Below are 16,289 nucleotides of genomic sequence, written 5' to 3'. Positions count from 1 at the left end.
GCTGAATTCAGTGCTGCAGCTCTGGACATTGGACTGCTGTAGGTTGGTGGTAAACCCTTGTTAGGACACGCAGCCTTTGTATTAACTCCCATTGCCCCAGCCAAACAAGAAACATCATCTTTAATGGAATGTGGTTGTAGAGCTGTCCCTGTTGATGGTTTTCCCAAACAACTGGGTTTGGGACTTGTGTAACAGTGGGAGCAGATCTTAATCCGTGCAGGTTGCTCATCTAAAGGCATTGCCAAGGAGAATGAGCTTGGGCAGGAGCAGAATCCAGGTGTGCCAGGGAGAATGGGGCCTGTTACCATCATACAAGCATCACACACAAGGAGGATGAGAAGGAATCGCTCACCAGCATCGCTTCCTGCTGTTGGCTGGGCGTGCTCTTGTGTGCTCCCTACTTGCAAGCAGCCTGCACTGAAAGAAAGCCATATAATGTGTTTTCCAATGCACCTCAGCATACATTGTGTTTCCTGAACTAAAGGGTGGTGATGAGAGACTTACCTAGCAGTCACTGTTGTTCTGTTTAATTCAAGGTCACCTCATCATGGGCATCACCAGCCCTTCCTCGGAGCACTGCAAGACTGATCTGGAGCAGGACCCTGCGCTCCAAGGCAGGTGAGCTCTTACCCAACCTTACTGCTGCCTGTAGGCAGCTGTTGTTGCACTTGTTGTCACACTGAGCTGTGATGGTAACTTCAGTTTAAACCCTTTGCTTTGGGTACAGGCTGCACAGGGTGTAATTCGGGTTGTGTCACGGTTTGCATTGTATCAGGTTTGCTCTGAACTGGAAAGTTCCATTTGCTGCATTTTGTTATATTTATACTGTATCACAAAAACTGCTGATGGTGGCAAAGTGATGGCCCTCTTCTGCTGCAAGGGTAAGGTATGTATGAAGGGTATACGAGTACTTCAGGCAACAACAGCTGTAGGTTCCTATATATGTTATATGGATATGTTAATATACGCTATATGGATACATTCATATATGTTACATGGATACGTTCATATATGTTACATGGATACGTTCATATACGTTATATGGCTATGTTCATATACGTTATATAGATATGTTCATATATGTTGTATAGATATGTTCATATATGTTACATGGATATGTTCATATATATTCTATAGGTAAGTTTATCATGACATCCTTTTAAGGTTATCTTCCCCTTAATGGGATATTTAAGTATAGCTTTAACTGTATAACTTGTAAAAGGTTCTAAACACAAATTCAGCTGCATAGAGAAAAGGAAGCGTAGAAGTCACAGGGAATTATTTACTGCCATCCGTGCTTCCATGTGAAATCAAGTGGCAAGGCCAGAGTTTATGGGATGGATTTGTGTGCACAATATCCCCCCTCCCTCTGGTGAATGTGTCCCTTGCTGCAGCTCTCAAGTAACACCGCCCACTGCAGGGGAAGGTTTTACTCTTCTGGATTTGGCCCCATTCATGAAAGCTCCAGACTCTGAATTGCCCAAAGCCCAGTGCAGGACCCTCAGTTCTACTCAGTGGTGACGAAAGCGGGGCTGTTAAAAAGGTTTCTGTTTGGAGACAGGGCAGGACACCAGGGAAACAGAATGAGCATGAGGCAATGCCTTGTGTAAGTGAGAGCTGAGGGAAAGCTGCTTTACTGGAAGCATCCTTTGCCCACACTGACTGGATGTAAACTGAGTTCTTTCCCCTACTGAGCAAGTTTGATTCTTTAATGGCAGAAACCAAGTTCATCTTGAACATGAGCATTTGCTTCTCTCGTAAGAGGAACAGTTGGCAGGAAAAGCAGTTTTCCCATGAGGCCATAACTGCCATTTCTGCATTAAACCTAAAGAGAGCAGAACCATTCTTTCACTTGACAGACATTAGCTGACGTAACTTAAGGCATTTAGTACCTGACACAGGTGAAATACCAGCTGTATCTCTATCAGACAGCAAGGGAGGCCCAGCGTTTTGTAGTCTGTACCATGGAACTGCTCCATTTTAATACATGGATTTATCCTATGGAGCTATTTAACCATTTTAAGGTGGTCTTAGCAGAAAGGGAATGGTATTTGTGTGTTCACAGCAGAGCAACTGAACCTCCTGGTAGGACATACAAGGAACTTCCATTTCCTATCCTCAGGCAAAGGACAGCGTTGGCAGATGTGAGCTGTCAGAACAGGAGCTCAGCGCACAGCATCTGGCTTCATCTGGGTTACTCCTGATGGATTCACATCTGGGTTACTCCTGATGGATTCACATCTGGCCACCCAATGAAACAGACTGCTAGTGAAGGACAAGGCATGAATGGGTAACACCAAGTCTTGCTCCATCCAACACCCCAAACCCAGCAAGCGCTCCTAGAAAGGACATTGCAGAAGCACGGTGTGATTCACACAATTTAATGTCCAGTCAGTTTAACCTCCATGAGGTAACAGTGATTTCCTGAATCCCTTGGTGTTCCAGCAGGCCACAACGGCTCTATTGAGATACAGTCAGATCCTGCGAGATTCCCCCTCCTCCCCCAGATATTCCACACATCCTGAAGTGCTTTTCCAGCATTTAGAAAGCTGAAGCAAACTCTATTTCACATACTTGCTGGTGTCTATATACACACACACTGGCTATTACATAGTGCCTTGCAATAGGAGCCTCCCAGAGCAGTGACTCCCAGTTCAGACTTGCCCCCAGCCAGGCAGAGAAGTTGTTTTGTGAGCGTTTGACACATTCATGAAGCAGAATTAATGAGAGCATGGTTTAGGAGCATGGCCGGATGGGCAGGATTGAGCAGTACCTCCTAAAGCTGTCCTACATCCCAACGTGCATAAAGCAGAGATGAATGCGCAGGGGAAGCTACAGGGAAGCAAGATCCTGCTTAATGGCTCCGTGCACCGAGGAGGAACAGTCTCTCACAGCAATGACACACAGCACCTTCCTCCTTCAGTTCTAGGGGACACAGGATGAGCAGCAGTAAGCAAATGAGTCCCTGACCACATGGAAAAGCGCTTCCTTTCAGCCACACATCACTCAGGGCTCTATTTCCAAGGCTAAAGCAAAAGAGGGGGCAACCCCCCTGATCTGTTAAGGAACAGCTTATAACCAACACCAGCAACGTGAGCTCAGGGGGGAGCGGACGTGCTCAGCCACTGCTCCTGGAGCTGTGCTGCCACACAAGAGCCCGGCTATTGGCGTCAATACATAGAAGCTGCTGCAGCTGCAGAGTTTGGCTTAAAGAAGAATCAAACCCAGCCCCGCTGGAGAGCTGGAACCAGAGCATCTTTGAGGTCTGTTCCACCCCAGACTATTCTATCCCATGCACACACTGTGTTTCTCTCGCTGCAGAGCCAACGCAGACACACACACACATACAAAACCAGGAGGTGCATATTCTTCTCTTACAAAGTGAGGCATCCTGAACAGCTTTACCAGCTCCACACTGGGAAAGGAAAGGGAATGCGACACCGCACAGCAACCCCGACCCCGTCTGCCTGCGCAAGCATCATTCCCGCCCTGCTCCTGTCGGGACGTGGCTCCCGAGCCTCCCTAGGGCAGGTCGAGCAGCCGGTGCTGCGCGAACAGCTCCTGGGTGATGCTGTAGACGTCCCTGATGTGGGGCAAGGCCTCCCCCAGCACGGCCACGGCGTCCTCGGCCGAGCCCACGTTCATGAGCTCCAGGAAGGCGCTGCGCGAAGGCAGCGCGCAGAAGGCCAAGGTGGCGGCCTTGCGGATGATCCAGGGGTGGTAGGCGGCCAGGGAGGCGTTGTACGAGTCCGTGCAGATCGCGGACGTCCGCGAGTCCTCCCCGCCCGTCCTCAGCCCCTCCAGGAAGAGCTGCAGCCAGCGCAGGGCGCGGTGGAGCCGCAGCACCGTGCGGCACCCGGAGTCGGGCCGGCCCGACTGCTTGTGCAGGTCCACCAGGCCGCTGCCCAGCTCGTACTGCACCATGGACTGCAGCGACACGTACCGCTCCCGCCGCTCGCCGCAGCAGTACCCCTCCATCAGCTGCACCTTGGCCTCCGCGTCCTTGGAGATGAAGGAGAAGACGGCGCCCAGCCTGTGCAGGAACCTGCAGCGGACACAGCGCACCCGCGTTACGGGCGGCAGCGGGGCCCGGGTCGCAGCCGCCGCCGCCCGGCACTCACCGGATGAGCCCCCGCCAGCCGTGCAGGTAGGGCCCGAGCAGCACCTCCCGCCGCTCCGTCACGCAGGCCTCGAAGGCGCCCAGCACCTCCCGCAGGCTGAACGCTGCCGGCGCCGCCATGGCCCCAGCACCGCGGGGCGGAGCCTGCGCCGCGCCTGCGCTGCGGGGACGGGGAGCGGGCCCCGAGCCGCCGGCAGGGCCGAGGGGTGAGGGCAGGGCCGGGCCGGGCGCTCCGGTGCTGTCGGGGGGCGGCGGAGCCGAGCGGGGTGGGTTCGCAGGGGCTGGCAATGGCCCGTGCGTGGGGCTCAGTTGTGTTTTCTCTCCTCCCTCTAGGAAGCAGCCGGGAGCCTGCGGCCTAGCGCTGAGGAGCGGTTGAGATGGCGGCGGCGGTGAAGTCGCCTTTTTGCGGCTGTTCCTGAGGTGATTTTTCCACGCAGGCCGGGATGTGAATGGTGTTAAAATGCCTGAAATTAAAGTGACTCCTTTGGGTAAGTCCTGAAGCAGGAACGCTGAAAACCTGGGAATGCGGAATGCACAGGAGCGTGCGTTCGGCTGCTGGAGCCCTGTGTGCTGCTCCGTGCCGCTGGAGCTGGCCATGGGGATGGGTACGCAGCATCATGTGTGATGTGCTCGCGTCGTCCTTGTCAGTGTTTCATTGGCCTCCTCCTGTCTTCCAAGCAAGTAAGACTCAAACAGCCCAATGACTCTGGTTTAGTTACGGGGTTCATTAATACGCACTAGAAAAGCAGTCAATGTGTTGTACAGAACAGGTAATTCATTCACTGAACAGCGCTAAAGATCCACAGGAAGCACATTGCTCTTTTTCCCCCCCTTTTTTCCTCTATGGGCTGCGTGGCATCTGTTGGGATGCATTCACGGACTGAGAGGGCAGAGGATGTGGTGCCGTATCCTCACAGGTAGCTTTCCGGCTTGGTATGGGCATAACTGGAGCTTAATGAAGGTCTCTGGTGCCTGCAGTGGGAGGCAGAGTACCTGGGGAGGTGCAGAGCCCTGAGTTCCATCCTGACCCCTGTCCAGATAAGAGATGGTGTCACTCTTGAGGTGGTGCAGCCGTGAGCAGTGGGCAGAGAGCAGCCACGTCCTGCATTGAACTGCTCCGGGCTGGATCCAGGGCTGCATTTACTGCAGTTTTGGAACTGGATGGCCTCTTGTGAGCTCAGGGAATGGGATAAACCAGTTCACGTTTGCTGCCCTCTGGCAGATCCGCTGCTTGGAAGAAGGGATGGAGCCTTTTCCTGCGCTGGGAGAGGGCTTCGAGGTTTTCATGGAGCTTTAGTGCTGCTCTCTTGAAGGGAGGTTTCTTACTTGTGTCTGGTCCAGGAGCCGGGCAGGATGTGGGCCGCAGCTGTATCCTCGTGTCTATTGCCGGGAAGAACGTGATGCTGGACTGCGGGATGCACATGGGCTACAACGATGATGTGAGTATGGAGAAGCCTGGATGAGGTGAAGGGATGCTCTCCAGGTGCGTGTACCTGCCTGTTCCCAGCTCTTGGGTCATTGTTCCACTGTTGTTCCCTTTTATTTGAGCACTGTCTGGCTCATCCTGTGACACAGGTGACAGTAGCAAGGTGGGTGTCACTGGGCTGTTACCAGCCACTGCTGGAGCTGAGTTATGGCAGAGAATGAACTATTGCCCCTTCAGAACCTTGCCTTCTGTGCAAGAGGTGCATCCCCTCGTGTATTCCTGGGCTGTGAAGTGCTACCATCCAGCCACCCTTGCTGTGGGCTGTGGAAGTACATGCAGCAAGCTGTGCATGCTGCGTTCTGGGTGGTTTGGGTCTTTCTGTATTTCACATGGGCAGGTACCTTCTATGGTTGAAAGCATTACTGCTTGTGGGATCTGCACCACCATCTCTGATGCTTTAGGGAGGGCTAGGAAATAACTCCTGATGTTTGGTCACCTGGTATTAGAGGAGAGGAATAATAGCAAAAATACTGTATAGAATGAGATAAAGCAACTCTGCCACTACAGGAAAGGTTTTGAGGCTTCCTGCCTTAGTGCCCATGGGTGAGCTAAAGCATTGGTCACCTCTGTTACTCTGAACATAAACCTGGTTGTAAGTTGTTTGTTTGCAAGGTCTCTCCTCCGGTTGCCTCTCTCCTGTTCTTTGACTGTTTCTGCACATAAATGCTCCATAGAGCACGTTCCCAGTGTTTCAGGTCATTCACACGGTCGTTGTGTTGAGGTACACACGGTCATTGTGTTGGGGTACACAGTGGTTGTGTTGGGGTATGCATAGTGGTTGTGTTGGGTTACGCACAGGCGTTGTGTTGGGTTACAAGCAGTTGTTGTGTTGGGTTAGTAACATGGTAGTACCCAGGTCTGTATAATAATGGATAACCTGGTTTTTCCTGTCTCTGCAGAGGCGCTTTCCTGACTTCTCCTACATCACCCAGAATGGGAGGCTGACGGACTTCCTAGACTGCGTGATCATCAGGTAAAACAGCTCCCTTCCTTCCTTGTCCGGGCTCAGATGGAAATGGGAAAGCTTTGTGCACTGTCCCTAGCAACCCAAGTGTGCTGTGAGCTGATCATTGACATTTGGCCATTTGAAAACCTGAAGATGCAAGAACCAGGCAGGCTGGATTCCTGTGCATCTCCCTTATCCTTTGTGTCTTTTCACAGCCACTTCCACCTGGACCATTGTGGAGCTTTACCCTATTTCAGTGAGATGGTGGGTTATGATGGGCCCATTTACATGACACATCCTACCAAGGCCATCTGCCCCATCCTGCTGGAGGACTACAGGAAAATTACTGTAGACAAGAAAGGGGAAACCAACTTCTTCACTTCTCAAATGATTAAAGACTGCATGAAAAAAGTGGTTGCTGTGCATCTGCACCAGACAGTGCAGGTGAGTGATGGCTTCTGCAGGCTCATGGGGTGTACCAGCAGGGTGGGTGGTGAAGGCAGAGTGGGTTTGGGTTTCTCCAAGGTGTTTGCACTAACACAGTGTTTGCCTCTTGGTGCAGGTGGATGAGGAGCTGGAGATCAAGGCCTACTACGCAGGCCACGTGCTGGGAGCAGCCATGTTCCAGATCAAGGTTGGGTGCGAGTCAGTCGTGTACACTGTGAGTATGTACAACTAAATACAGACCCCTTCTAATGCCCTGTGTTGTTACTTAGAGAATATTAATGCATTTCTCCTTTTCCATTAGGGTGATTATAACATGACACCAGACAGACATTTAGGGTAAGTAGGAAGCTGAGTTGCTGAATTGTGCGTATTTCTGTATTCTGTTAATATCAGGGGCTTTCAGTACTGATCCTTTGTTAGGAGATTGGGACATTTAGTGAACAGATTACATTGAGGCTTCCACATAGACCTTAATGTAAACTTCTTCTGTATGATCATCATAATACATTTTTAAGGCTGCATAATAATTGGACTTCTGTGTTTAAATCGTTTTCTGGTCATGATATTTTCTAAGTATTTAGTTTTTAAGAGCGCCGATCACAAACTTTGATGTTCATTTAATTTTACTGCTATATATGAGAGATTTACATTATGAGTGATATTTAGAGCATTATTTCAATGCATTTAAAGCAAGTAATAGCCTGGAGAAGATTGGCTTTTCAAGTCTGTTCTGTGACTTTGGGCAGGCTGATGCACATCTGCGTACCAGTTCTCTTGTCTGTAAACGAGCCTGCGCCATTCTCCATGGCTCAGAAATGCCAGACACCAGCTCTTCATTTGATTGAATTCCTCTTGCTCTAGTGCTGCCTGGATCGATAAATGTCGCCCGGATTTACTTATCACTGAATCCACCTATGCCACAACCATCAGAGATTCCAAACGCTGCAGAGAGAGAGACTTCCTGAAGAAAGTTCATGAGACTGTGGAAAGAGGAGGAAAGGTACCGAGGTTTGATAACCTAAGTGGTGGGGGCTTTCCTATGCGAAGCTCTTGTTGGCTACTGATTAACTTGGGCACCTACATGAGACCACTACCTGAAACTGAAGGTACTTTTCTATTCCTCTAGCTGTACTTTAAAATAGAAACTACTGGACACTTAAACTACACCAGGAAGAAACCAGGCTGAGTTCATGAGGCAGGAAGGGAAATGCTGTGCTTGCAGTCTGCAGATATGGAGGATAAAGGCAAAACTGATCTGCATCTGAACCCTGTTGGTTCATTGGTCCTGTAAATGAAGGAACTATGACTGTTTTATTACTGCTTTTAAACTTGATCAGGAATGATCTCCAGTGTAGCCAGGTCTGCTCAGTATCCTGCTGCATGGTGTTCAGCACTGTTTTGTTACCATAAACCCCTCCAAGTGCAGGGAAGACACACACTTAACACCCAGTAAATGATGCTTCAGTACCTCAGTTGTGGAAAGGAAAGGAAGTCTCAGGCAGTGAGAGGGACTTGTTGAGAACTGGTAACCATTTACACACAGTTTGGTTTCACAGACTGTAAATCATCCCTCAATTGCAGGTTCTCATCCCTGTTTTCGCCCTTGGACGTGCCCAGGAACTTTGCATTTTATTGGAAACCTTCTGGTGAGTGCAGTCTCTTTGCATGTCCCACCTCCTTTTTGTCCTCCTTTCATGTCTGTTTAGGACATGAGATTGCTCTGCAGGTCAGCCCATGCTGGTGATTGATTATGGAATTACTTCTTTCCATTTACTTCCCACCATTACTGATTCTAAGCAGCAAGTTAACCATTTCCTTCTCCCCAGTCATTCTCCACTACTCCCCACTCTGCATCAATTTACTGTCCTTTAAGACACAGAGTGCATCTTTGCTGCACTGTAAAACTGTTTTCATGGGAGCAGTAGGAGGGATTAATATGAAACTTGTATATAACATGTAATTATAAACATCATCATTTGGTATTAAAACCCCTAGCAGAATGATTAATATTTGTAATGGAAAGAAGGTGGCTGCAGTGGGTGGAAGGAAAATTAGACTAAAGTTAAGTTAATGCACAGTGATGTGGCAGTGTTGTAATTTGTATACAACTGTTTTATCGTGTAGCTCATTGAGAGCAGGGTATGTGCAGAAAGTCTATGGAGACTTTATATGTTTATGGACTTCCAGCACTGGATAGTTGGGATGCTAATTAGTCCCTCACTGGTATCTGGAACTCTTCTTCCTACAGGGAAAGAATGAACTTGAAGGCTCCAATTTACTTCTCCACGGGCCTGACAGAGAAGGCCAATCACTACTACAAGCTCTTCATCACCTGGACCAACCAGAAGATTCGGAAAACCTTTGTGCAGAGGAACATGTTTGAATTCAAACACATCAAAGCCTTTGATCGGGCCTTTGCAGACAACCCAGGGCCTATGGTAGGTGGGCATGATCCTTTACAACACAGGATCTCTTATTACTGGCTTTATTTCTGACAGGGGTCTGAGGGAGCAGCTGAAAGAGAAAGCTGTTGAGCATGAACAGTACCAAGCTAAAACCATTTGAAGTTGTTAGCACACTGTGGATGCTCACAGAAAGCTCCTAAAAAGCAGTTGAATGGATGTGACAATTGGACACAGTGGGAGATGCAGTTAATGTGCTGCAATGGGTATCACTGGATATTCTCCACAGTTTCAGGTTATTTATATATTATAAATAATGAGGAGACCCCCTGGTTCCTGTGGTGATTCTTGATGTATCTTTGAATTGCAGGTGGTGTTTGCAACCCCTGGCATGCTTCATGCAGGACAGTCCCTTCAGATCTTCAGGAAGTGGGCTGGGAATGAAAAGAATATGGTGAGAAATCCTGTTTCCTTCAGGGATGTTTTGTATTAATGTGATAACATTATATGCATTATATTATCATATTATATATAGAATCATAGAATACATTGGAAAGGACCTTGCGATCATCTAGTTCCAACCCTGCCAGGGTATATCAAGATACCTAGATCATATTATATATATGTTATATTGTATCATATTAGATGCTATCAGAATGTAATAGAATATAACAGAAGATAATAGAATATATCAGAATATGATAGAATGTAACAGAGTGTAACATAATGGAATGTAACAGACTAGATGATAGAATATGATAGAATATAATAGAATATAACAGAATATGGTAGAATGTAACTGAATCTGATAAAATGAAACAATATAATGATAGCTTTTCAGAATGCAACAGAATATTATAGAATCTGACAGAATATAATGGAATGTAACAGAATATAATAAAATATGATAGAATCTAACAGGATCTGATAGAATGTAACAGAATCTAATTGAATGTTATAGAATGACAGAATATAATACAATGTAACAGAATGTAATTGAATGTTACAGAATCTGACAATCTAACATAATATAATTGAATTTGATAGAATATATTAGAATATGATAGAATATAACAATGTAACAATATGCTAGAATGTTACAGGATAGAATATGATAGACTCTAGTAGACTATAACAGATTATAATAATTATGATAGAGTGTAACAATGTACTAGAATATGATAGAGTATAATAGCATGTAACAGGATATAACATGATAGTGTTTAAGAATAGAACAGAATCTGACAGAATATAATAAAATGTAATAGAATGTTACAGAATGTAACAGAATGATAGAACCTAATAGAATGTAACAAAATATAACAGAATGATATTATATTTATTACATTATATATGATGATATGAAATAAATTTATTTATATAATGATATGCTAGACTAGATTAGAATATGATATAATGAGATAATAGAATGTAACAGAATCTAATAGAATATATATAATGTGGTATATTATACTATATCATATTCTATTATATCCTATATTATATATCATAGTCTATATTTTGTAATATATGATATCCTATTGCAAATATATATCCTATCATATGCTATTATATTCTGTTACATTCTATTGTATTCTATCATATAATCTCATTATATTATAATCTATTGTAAATCATAATATAAAATTGCATATTATAACCTATCATATCATAATTTAATATGTTATAATAGGATATGATGGATATACATAATGATATGTATCATATTTTGTCATACCATATGTATTATCATGAGTGGTTGTGACAAGAACAAATGTTGCAGGAAAGCTTTTCCTCCTTACGTGAGTCCTGGAGAGAACCAGCCCCGGGGCAGAGGATGGTTCTATCTAAGATGGGAAGAACACGAACTTACATCCACAAATGCATAATGCTGATGTAGTTATGGTAACAACACAGTCCATGTGTAGAGTCTGCAGTATTTCTGCTCTCCTGCTCAGGTGATCATGCCTGGCTACTGCGTGCAGGGAACTGTAGGCCACAAGATCCTGAGTGGGCAGCGCAAGCTGGAGATGGAAGGAAGACAAATAGTAAGTTTGATTTTCAAGGAGGATCATTTGGGAGAAGTTCTTCAGAACTGGAGGTGGCGATTAAACACCACGTACATGTAATGGGAATATGCCACATACAGCACTGAAAACACCCAAGGGACATTCTCTTTGGTATTGGACTGGGGGGGGGGGTTTCCTCTTTGCATTGCCAATAGCTTGTCTTTTTCTGCCATAAGCTTTTGTCAGGGCATATTTATACTGATTAATAATTAGGCCCCATTAGTCACGTAAAAAGTACACATTTTTAGGCAGATGGTGGTATTAAACTGATACCAGCTGTCCTTCAGTATTGATTTGTTTTGGCAAGTGTACAATATGTATTGTGCTCTGAAACTGGGTAATTTCAGCATTTAAGTTATCAAAAGCTTTTCTGTGCAGCATCATATTCAGTGTCTGCTGCCAAGCAGCTCTGACTCCAACCTCACTTCATTGGGAAATGAGGTTCATTCGCAATTCATTGGGAAATTCAGTTCTGTTTCCTTCTTTAAACTAAATTCAGTAGGAGCTGGGGTCTGTCTGTGTGTGTTACACGCACTGTTCCAGATGCACAAAGTCTCTGCTTTCTGCTCCTCCCCAGCTGGAAGTGAAGATGCAGGTGGAATACATGTCCTTCAGTGCGCATGCAGATGCCAAGGGGATCATGCAGCTGATTCGCCAGGCTGAGCCTCGGAATGTTCTTCTTGTCCACGGGGAAGCAAAGAAAATGGAGTTTCTGAAGCAGAAAATAGAACAGGAATTTCGTACGTATGCTGTTGGTACTGAAGAGGGAGTGGTGGCAGAAAGCATGCAGTAAAGTTCACATGTTTATAGAGGCCCAGAATGGTTTGTGTTGGAAGGGACCTTAAAGCTCATCCAGTTCCAGCCCCCTGCCACAGGCAGTGACACCTTCCACTAGAGCAGGTTGTTCCAAACCCTGTCCAACCTGGCTTTAAGTTTAATCCACTGGACCTCATGTAATGTAATTTACAGGAGCAGTCACCCTCAGGAAACTAGTATCCATAACATATCTTATTTAACAGGTTAAGCCCATTTAATTCTAATGCCCATCTGGACTTGAAGTGTAAGTTGTTCTGTGATGTTTGTATCATTATAGCTCAGCACTTACTGAATTTGTATTAGAATCGTAAAAGCTCATAATCATATTACAAGCCAAGGCAGGCAGGGTACATCTGAAATTGAAACTTTAGCAACTTCAGTTAAGGGGAATGAGCTCCAGGAAACAAAGTAATTCCTTGGAAACAGCTGACTTGGAAGGAATGAGAGCCTAGAGTTCACACTGAATGATTACTTACTGTCCGCAGGTTTCTTTGCAGTATTCTATCAGCATCTGAGGGCAGGCACTTCTGTTGCAGTCTGTTCTGTTCAGGCCAGCCAGGCTCACAGGGGTTTTCATGGCTCTGGTAAACGTGCCTGAGCAGCAGTTGTGCTTTTCAGCCTCTTCCCAACAGCTGCAATATTCTTCTGCCAAAATCTTAGCTCCATCTGCTCCGGGATCCCTGCAGTCTGTGCAGGGCTGAAGCGCTGGTCTGGGTATGGAAATGCTGCAGCAGCCGCCGTCCTTCTGACCCTGGTTCTTTACATTGCAGATGTCAGCTGCTACATGCCTGCCAATGGAGAGACCACAACAATATTCACTAATCCCAGCATTCCCGTGGACATATCCCTGGGACTCCTGAAGAGAGAAACAGCCATAGGTGACACACTTTCAACCAAGAATTTCAGCTGTTGGGCCCTGCCACTGCATTGTACTTGTATTAGGTGGAAATAGCTATATATTTGGAACAGCTATGATGACTTAAACAGAGCTTCCTGTACAAGAACAGGTTTTATCAGCACTTAAGAGGTTGGGAGGGCTTCCTGTGACACGCAGCAGCTACTGTGCTGTGAATGTGTAATCAGTAATGTTTAGTAACAAACATGCCACTGCCTTGTTTGCTGCTCATTGCCCATTGCTATGAAACAAAATCCATGCAAGTTTGTACTCGCTAGGTCTGAACTGCTTTTATAAACCTTTTTATAAGGTTTATAAAATTATGTATGATTTATAAATTTAAGAAAATATACTTAAGAAAATTCTGAAAAATAAGAAAAATCTGAAACCTCTCAAATCAGGCGGTGATGTGGGAAGAGGCAGCCACTCTGTATCCCTGAGCATGGCTTCCTCTGTGTCTAACGTTCTGATGATGGTTTAAGCAACCATGCACTTTAACAGAACAGAGATGTAAAATACTAGTCTCTGAAGCTCAGTAAGACTCAGAAATCCAAACTATTAAGTCCTATAGCAGGTGTCTGTGTGAAAAGTAAGTAACTTTATCATTAACCATGGTCTCTTTCTTTCTTTGGCCTTGTTTTAGGTCTCTTACCAGATGTCAAGAAGCCAAAGCTCATGCATGGCACATTAATGATGAAGGATAATGTAAGTAAGAAGATTCTTATATTAATTTTGGGAACTAAAGAATTGATATTGTATTTTAGGTGGACATCTTGCCACCACCTTACCTTTACCTTCACTGCCTGTTGTAGACTCGTGCCTCGCTGTTACTGCTTGCCTGAGACATGCTAAGACATTTCAGAGGTTGAAAGGGAGTGATCTTACCTGCTGGGGTTCACAGCGATGGACGCGTACCAGTGTCCCACAGAGGAGGATCAGAGCTTCACAAACACCTTGTAATGGTTTGTGCTTTCCCTCTGCAGAGCTTCCGCCTGGTTTCCCCCGAGCAGGCTCTGAAGGAGCTGGGCCTAGCGGAACATCAGCTGCGCTTCACCTGCCGCGTCCACATCCAGGACCCGCGGAAGGAGCACGAGACGGTGCTGCGTGTGTACAACCACCTCAAAGGGTGAGGCCAGCCTTACCTCTCTGTTTCTCTCCCCTAGGCACAGACTTGTACCACCTATATTAACAGTGATAAGCTCAACTGCTCCCTCCTTTCTGGCCCTCCAGAGCAGCCCCTGAGTTACTAGGAGAAAAGTCTCTGCACCCCAAAAGACTCCACTGCTCTAGATTTGAGTCTGTGTAGATCACATAACCAGAGCAGTGGATACACTGCAGTGGCAGAGGTTGGTCATCACTTCCAGCTCCTGATCTTTACCAGGCTATAGGCAGAACACCCCAAATCTTTGTTCCTGTTGGCTTGCTGCTCTCACTGCTGCTTCTACCTGAAGTTAGTACAATTGTTTAGAGACAGCATCAAGTGTAGGGTCAAGACACCTCTTAAAGCTATTCAGTAGCTGCAGCACATGAACCTTAAACACTTCCTACAGGCAGCTGGTCAGTGTTGAGTCATCTTTTGCTTGGATGAACAGAGTTCAGCCTGGAGCCATACACATCATGAGAGCCAGAAATAAGTTCTGTAGGAAATGCTACATGATTAATATAAGCACCAAAATAAATAAGTTACCAATCAGCCCCATTCTCCACTGTGAACACATCGGTGTTGGGGATTCAGAGATACAGGGGAGACCACCCTTCAGCCTGCACATGTTGCATCCAAACTAAATCCTCCATCTTCTCTCTTACCAGGGTCCTGAAAGATTACTCAGTGCAGCATCTCCCTGATGGGTCTATAACAGTGGAGTCCATTCTTATCCAAGCCACGGCACACTCGGAGGATCAAGGAACCAAAGTTCTGCTTGTGTCCTGGACCTACCAGGTTGGAGTTCTTCAAGATGTACTTACCAATTTAAAGTTCATTACAATTATATCTGTGTTTTGAGGACATTACAGTACCTGGCTTCTAATCTGAGCTATGCCACTACTGCCATAAGGAGTTTGGAGGTATTTGACATTGTATTTGTTAGGTGTGAAACTCTAAACAAGCAGAAAGCAGGATAACACAAACTAGTGGTAACATCATAGTCTGACCTTTCTTCCTTTCAAAAGTGTACTTCTCAGGCTACATTTTTAGATGCCTTTACAGCAAAGAGCTGCCTTCTTGAGGGCAAAAAAGGAAAAATCAATGGTTCTATATTCTTTTTCAAGACAAAGGGTCACTTTCCTCAAAAGAGATACCTCAAGTCCAGACACCTGCTTTGCCAAATGGAGTTTTACATCGATATTATGAAAGAACACCCAGAAAAATATATCTGTGCTGCCTGGACTGCTTCCATTTTTGAACACTGCTAACATTAGAATTACTTCAGTCTATTTCTAGGTACCAGAGCTGAATTTACTGCCTACATGGCCAAGTCAAGCAAATGATTGCTTTCATCCTGTTTCTCTCTGTTCTGTTCTCTCTAGGACGAAGAACTGGGCAGCTATCTTACCTCCCTTCTGAAGAAAGGACTCCCCCAGAGCACAGCATGAGCCCCCCCGAGGGCACCACTCTCAGGGGTGCTTCAGAGAGAGTCAGGTTTATTTTGGTTACACTGTCAATGCTTTTTAATGGCTTTGTTTTAGTAAAGGAATTACAGTGTTTGTCCAATGACTGCAGTGCCTGCGTACACCCTTCAGCAGCACCACGCTGGAGACGTGGCCAGGGGTCACTGCAGCTTTAGAGTCACGAGGACACCTTTAGTGCTGCTCACACTGTAAGAGATGCTCAACATTCTCCCCTCCCACAGCTCCTTTCCCTTAAACCCTCAGCAGTGTCCAGTGAAACAAGGAGCTTTCAAAGCATCACAACTAAAATGCAAAGTATAACAGGGGCAAGAGAATAAACCCCTCACCATGCTCTTTAGCCAGCAGTGTAACATTTCTTTACCCATACTTCTCTCCATGGCAGCTGCCAGCCTGCAGGAAAGCTGCACTCCTGGATGGAGGCTCAGAATTAGTTTTTGCCTTTGTGCAGAACATAAAGATTGTGCTTAGTTGGAAGGAACA

At 45.9% G+C, this 16,289-nt stretch overlaps 3 protein-coding genes across 4 annotated transcripts in view; 2 read left to right on the top strand and 1 right to left on the bottom strand.

Annotated features, from left to right (window-relative positions):
* DVL1 (dishevelled segment polarity protein 1) overlaps nt 1-2,233 on the top strand; it is a 77,799-nt gene extending 75,566 nt beyond the window's left edge. For both annotated transcript variants that reach the window (XM_080631053.1, XM_080631051.1), the window contains exons 16-17: nt 537-618; nt 2,123-2,233. In XM_080631053.1, the coding sequence (XP_080487179.1) occupies nt 537-588 (52 nt within the window). In that variant the 3' untranslated portion in view covers nt 589-618; nt 2,123-2,233. The remainder of the gene's footprint in view (nt 1-536; nt 619-2,122) is intronic.
* A 132-nt stretch (nt 2,234-2,365) lies between these two features.
* On the bottom strand, nt 2,366-4,251 carry CPTP (ceramide-1-phosphate transfer protein). The gene is made up of 2 exons (XM_080631055.1): nt 4,122-4,251; nt 2,366-4,045 (listed from the first exon to the last, which is right to left on the bottom strand). The coding sequence occupies exons 1-2, from the start codon at nt 4,238-4,240 to the stop codon at nt 3,523-3,525; spliced, it is 642 nt and encodes a 213-aa protein (XP_080487181.1). The 5' UTR covers nt 4,241-4,251; the 3' UTR covers nt 2,366-3,522.
* A 28-nt stretch (nt 4,252-4,279) lies between these two features.
* INTS11 (integrator complex subunit 11) lies at nt 4,280-15,895 on the top strand. Its single transcript, XM_080631230.1, has 18 exons — nt 4,280-4,326; nt 4,454-4,608; nt 5,462-5,559; nt 6,506-6,579; nt 6,768-6,996; nt 7,115-7,213; nt 7,301-7,335; nt 7,861-7,999; nt 8,581-8,645; nt 9,248-9,437; nt 9,772-9,855; nt 11,360-11,449; nt 12,048-12,210; nt 13,057-13,164; nt 13,825-13,886; nt 14,165-14,307; nt 14,991-15,120; nt 15,708-15,895. The coding sequence occupies exons 2-18, from the start codon at nt 4,581-4,583 to the stop codon at nt 15,771-15,773; spliced, it is 1,803 nt and encodes a 600-aa protein (XP_080487356.1). The 5' UTR covers nt 4,280-4,326; nt 4,454-4,580; the 3' UTR covers nt 15,774-15,895.
* The last annotated feature ends 394 nt before the right edge of the window (nt 15,896-16,289 follow it).

The sequence above is a fragment of the Psittacula echo genome (genome assembly GCF_963264785.1).
Source record: "Psittacula echo genome assembly, chromosome: 17".
In the NCBI taxonomy this organism is placed as follows: domain Eukaryota; kingdom Metazoa; phylum Chordata; class Aves; order Psittaciformes; family Psittacidae; genus Psittacula; species Psittacula echo.
This window is presented reverse-complemented; position numbering and strand designations above follow the sequence as displayed.

Excerpts from the sequence above, each read along its gene's own strand:
- CPTP (XM_080631055.1), bottom strand. The coding sequence starts at position 4,240 with ATGGCGGCGCCGGCAGCGTTCAGCCTGCGGGAGGTGCTGGGCGCCTTC. Across the intron at positions 4,046-4,121 it reads GGCTGGCGGGGGCTCATCCG|GTTCCTGCACAGGCTGGGCG; the intron begins GTGAGTGCCGGG and ends TGTCCGCTGCAG.
- INTS11 (XM_080631230.1), top strand. The coding sequence starts at position 4,581 with ATGCCTGAAATTAAAGTGACTCCTTTGG. Across the intron at positions 5,560-6,505 it reads ACATGGGCTACAACGATGAT|AGGCGCTTTCCTGACTTCTC; the intron begins GTGAGTATGGAG and ends CTGTCTCTGCAG. Across the intron at positions 11,450-12,047 it reads AGATGGAAGGAAGACAAATA|CTGGAAGTGAAGATGCAGGT; the intron begins GTAAGTTTGATT and ends GCTCCTCCCCAG.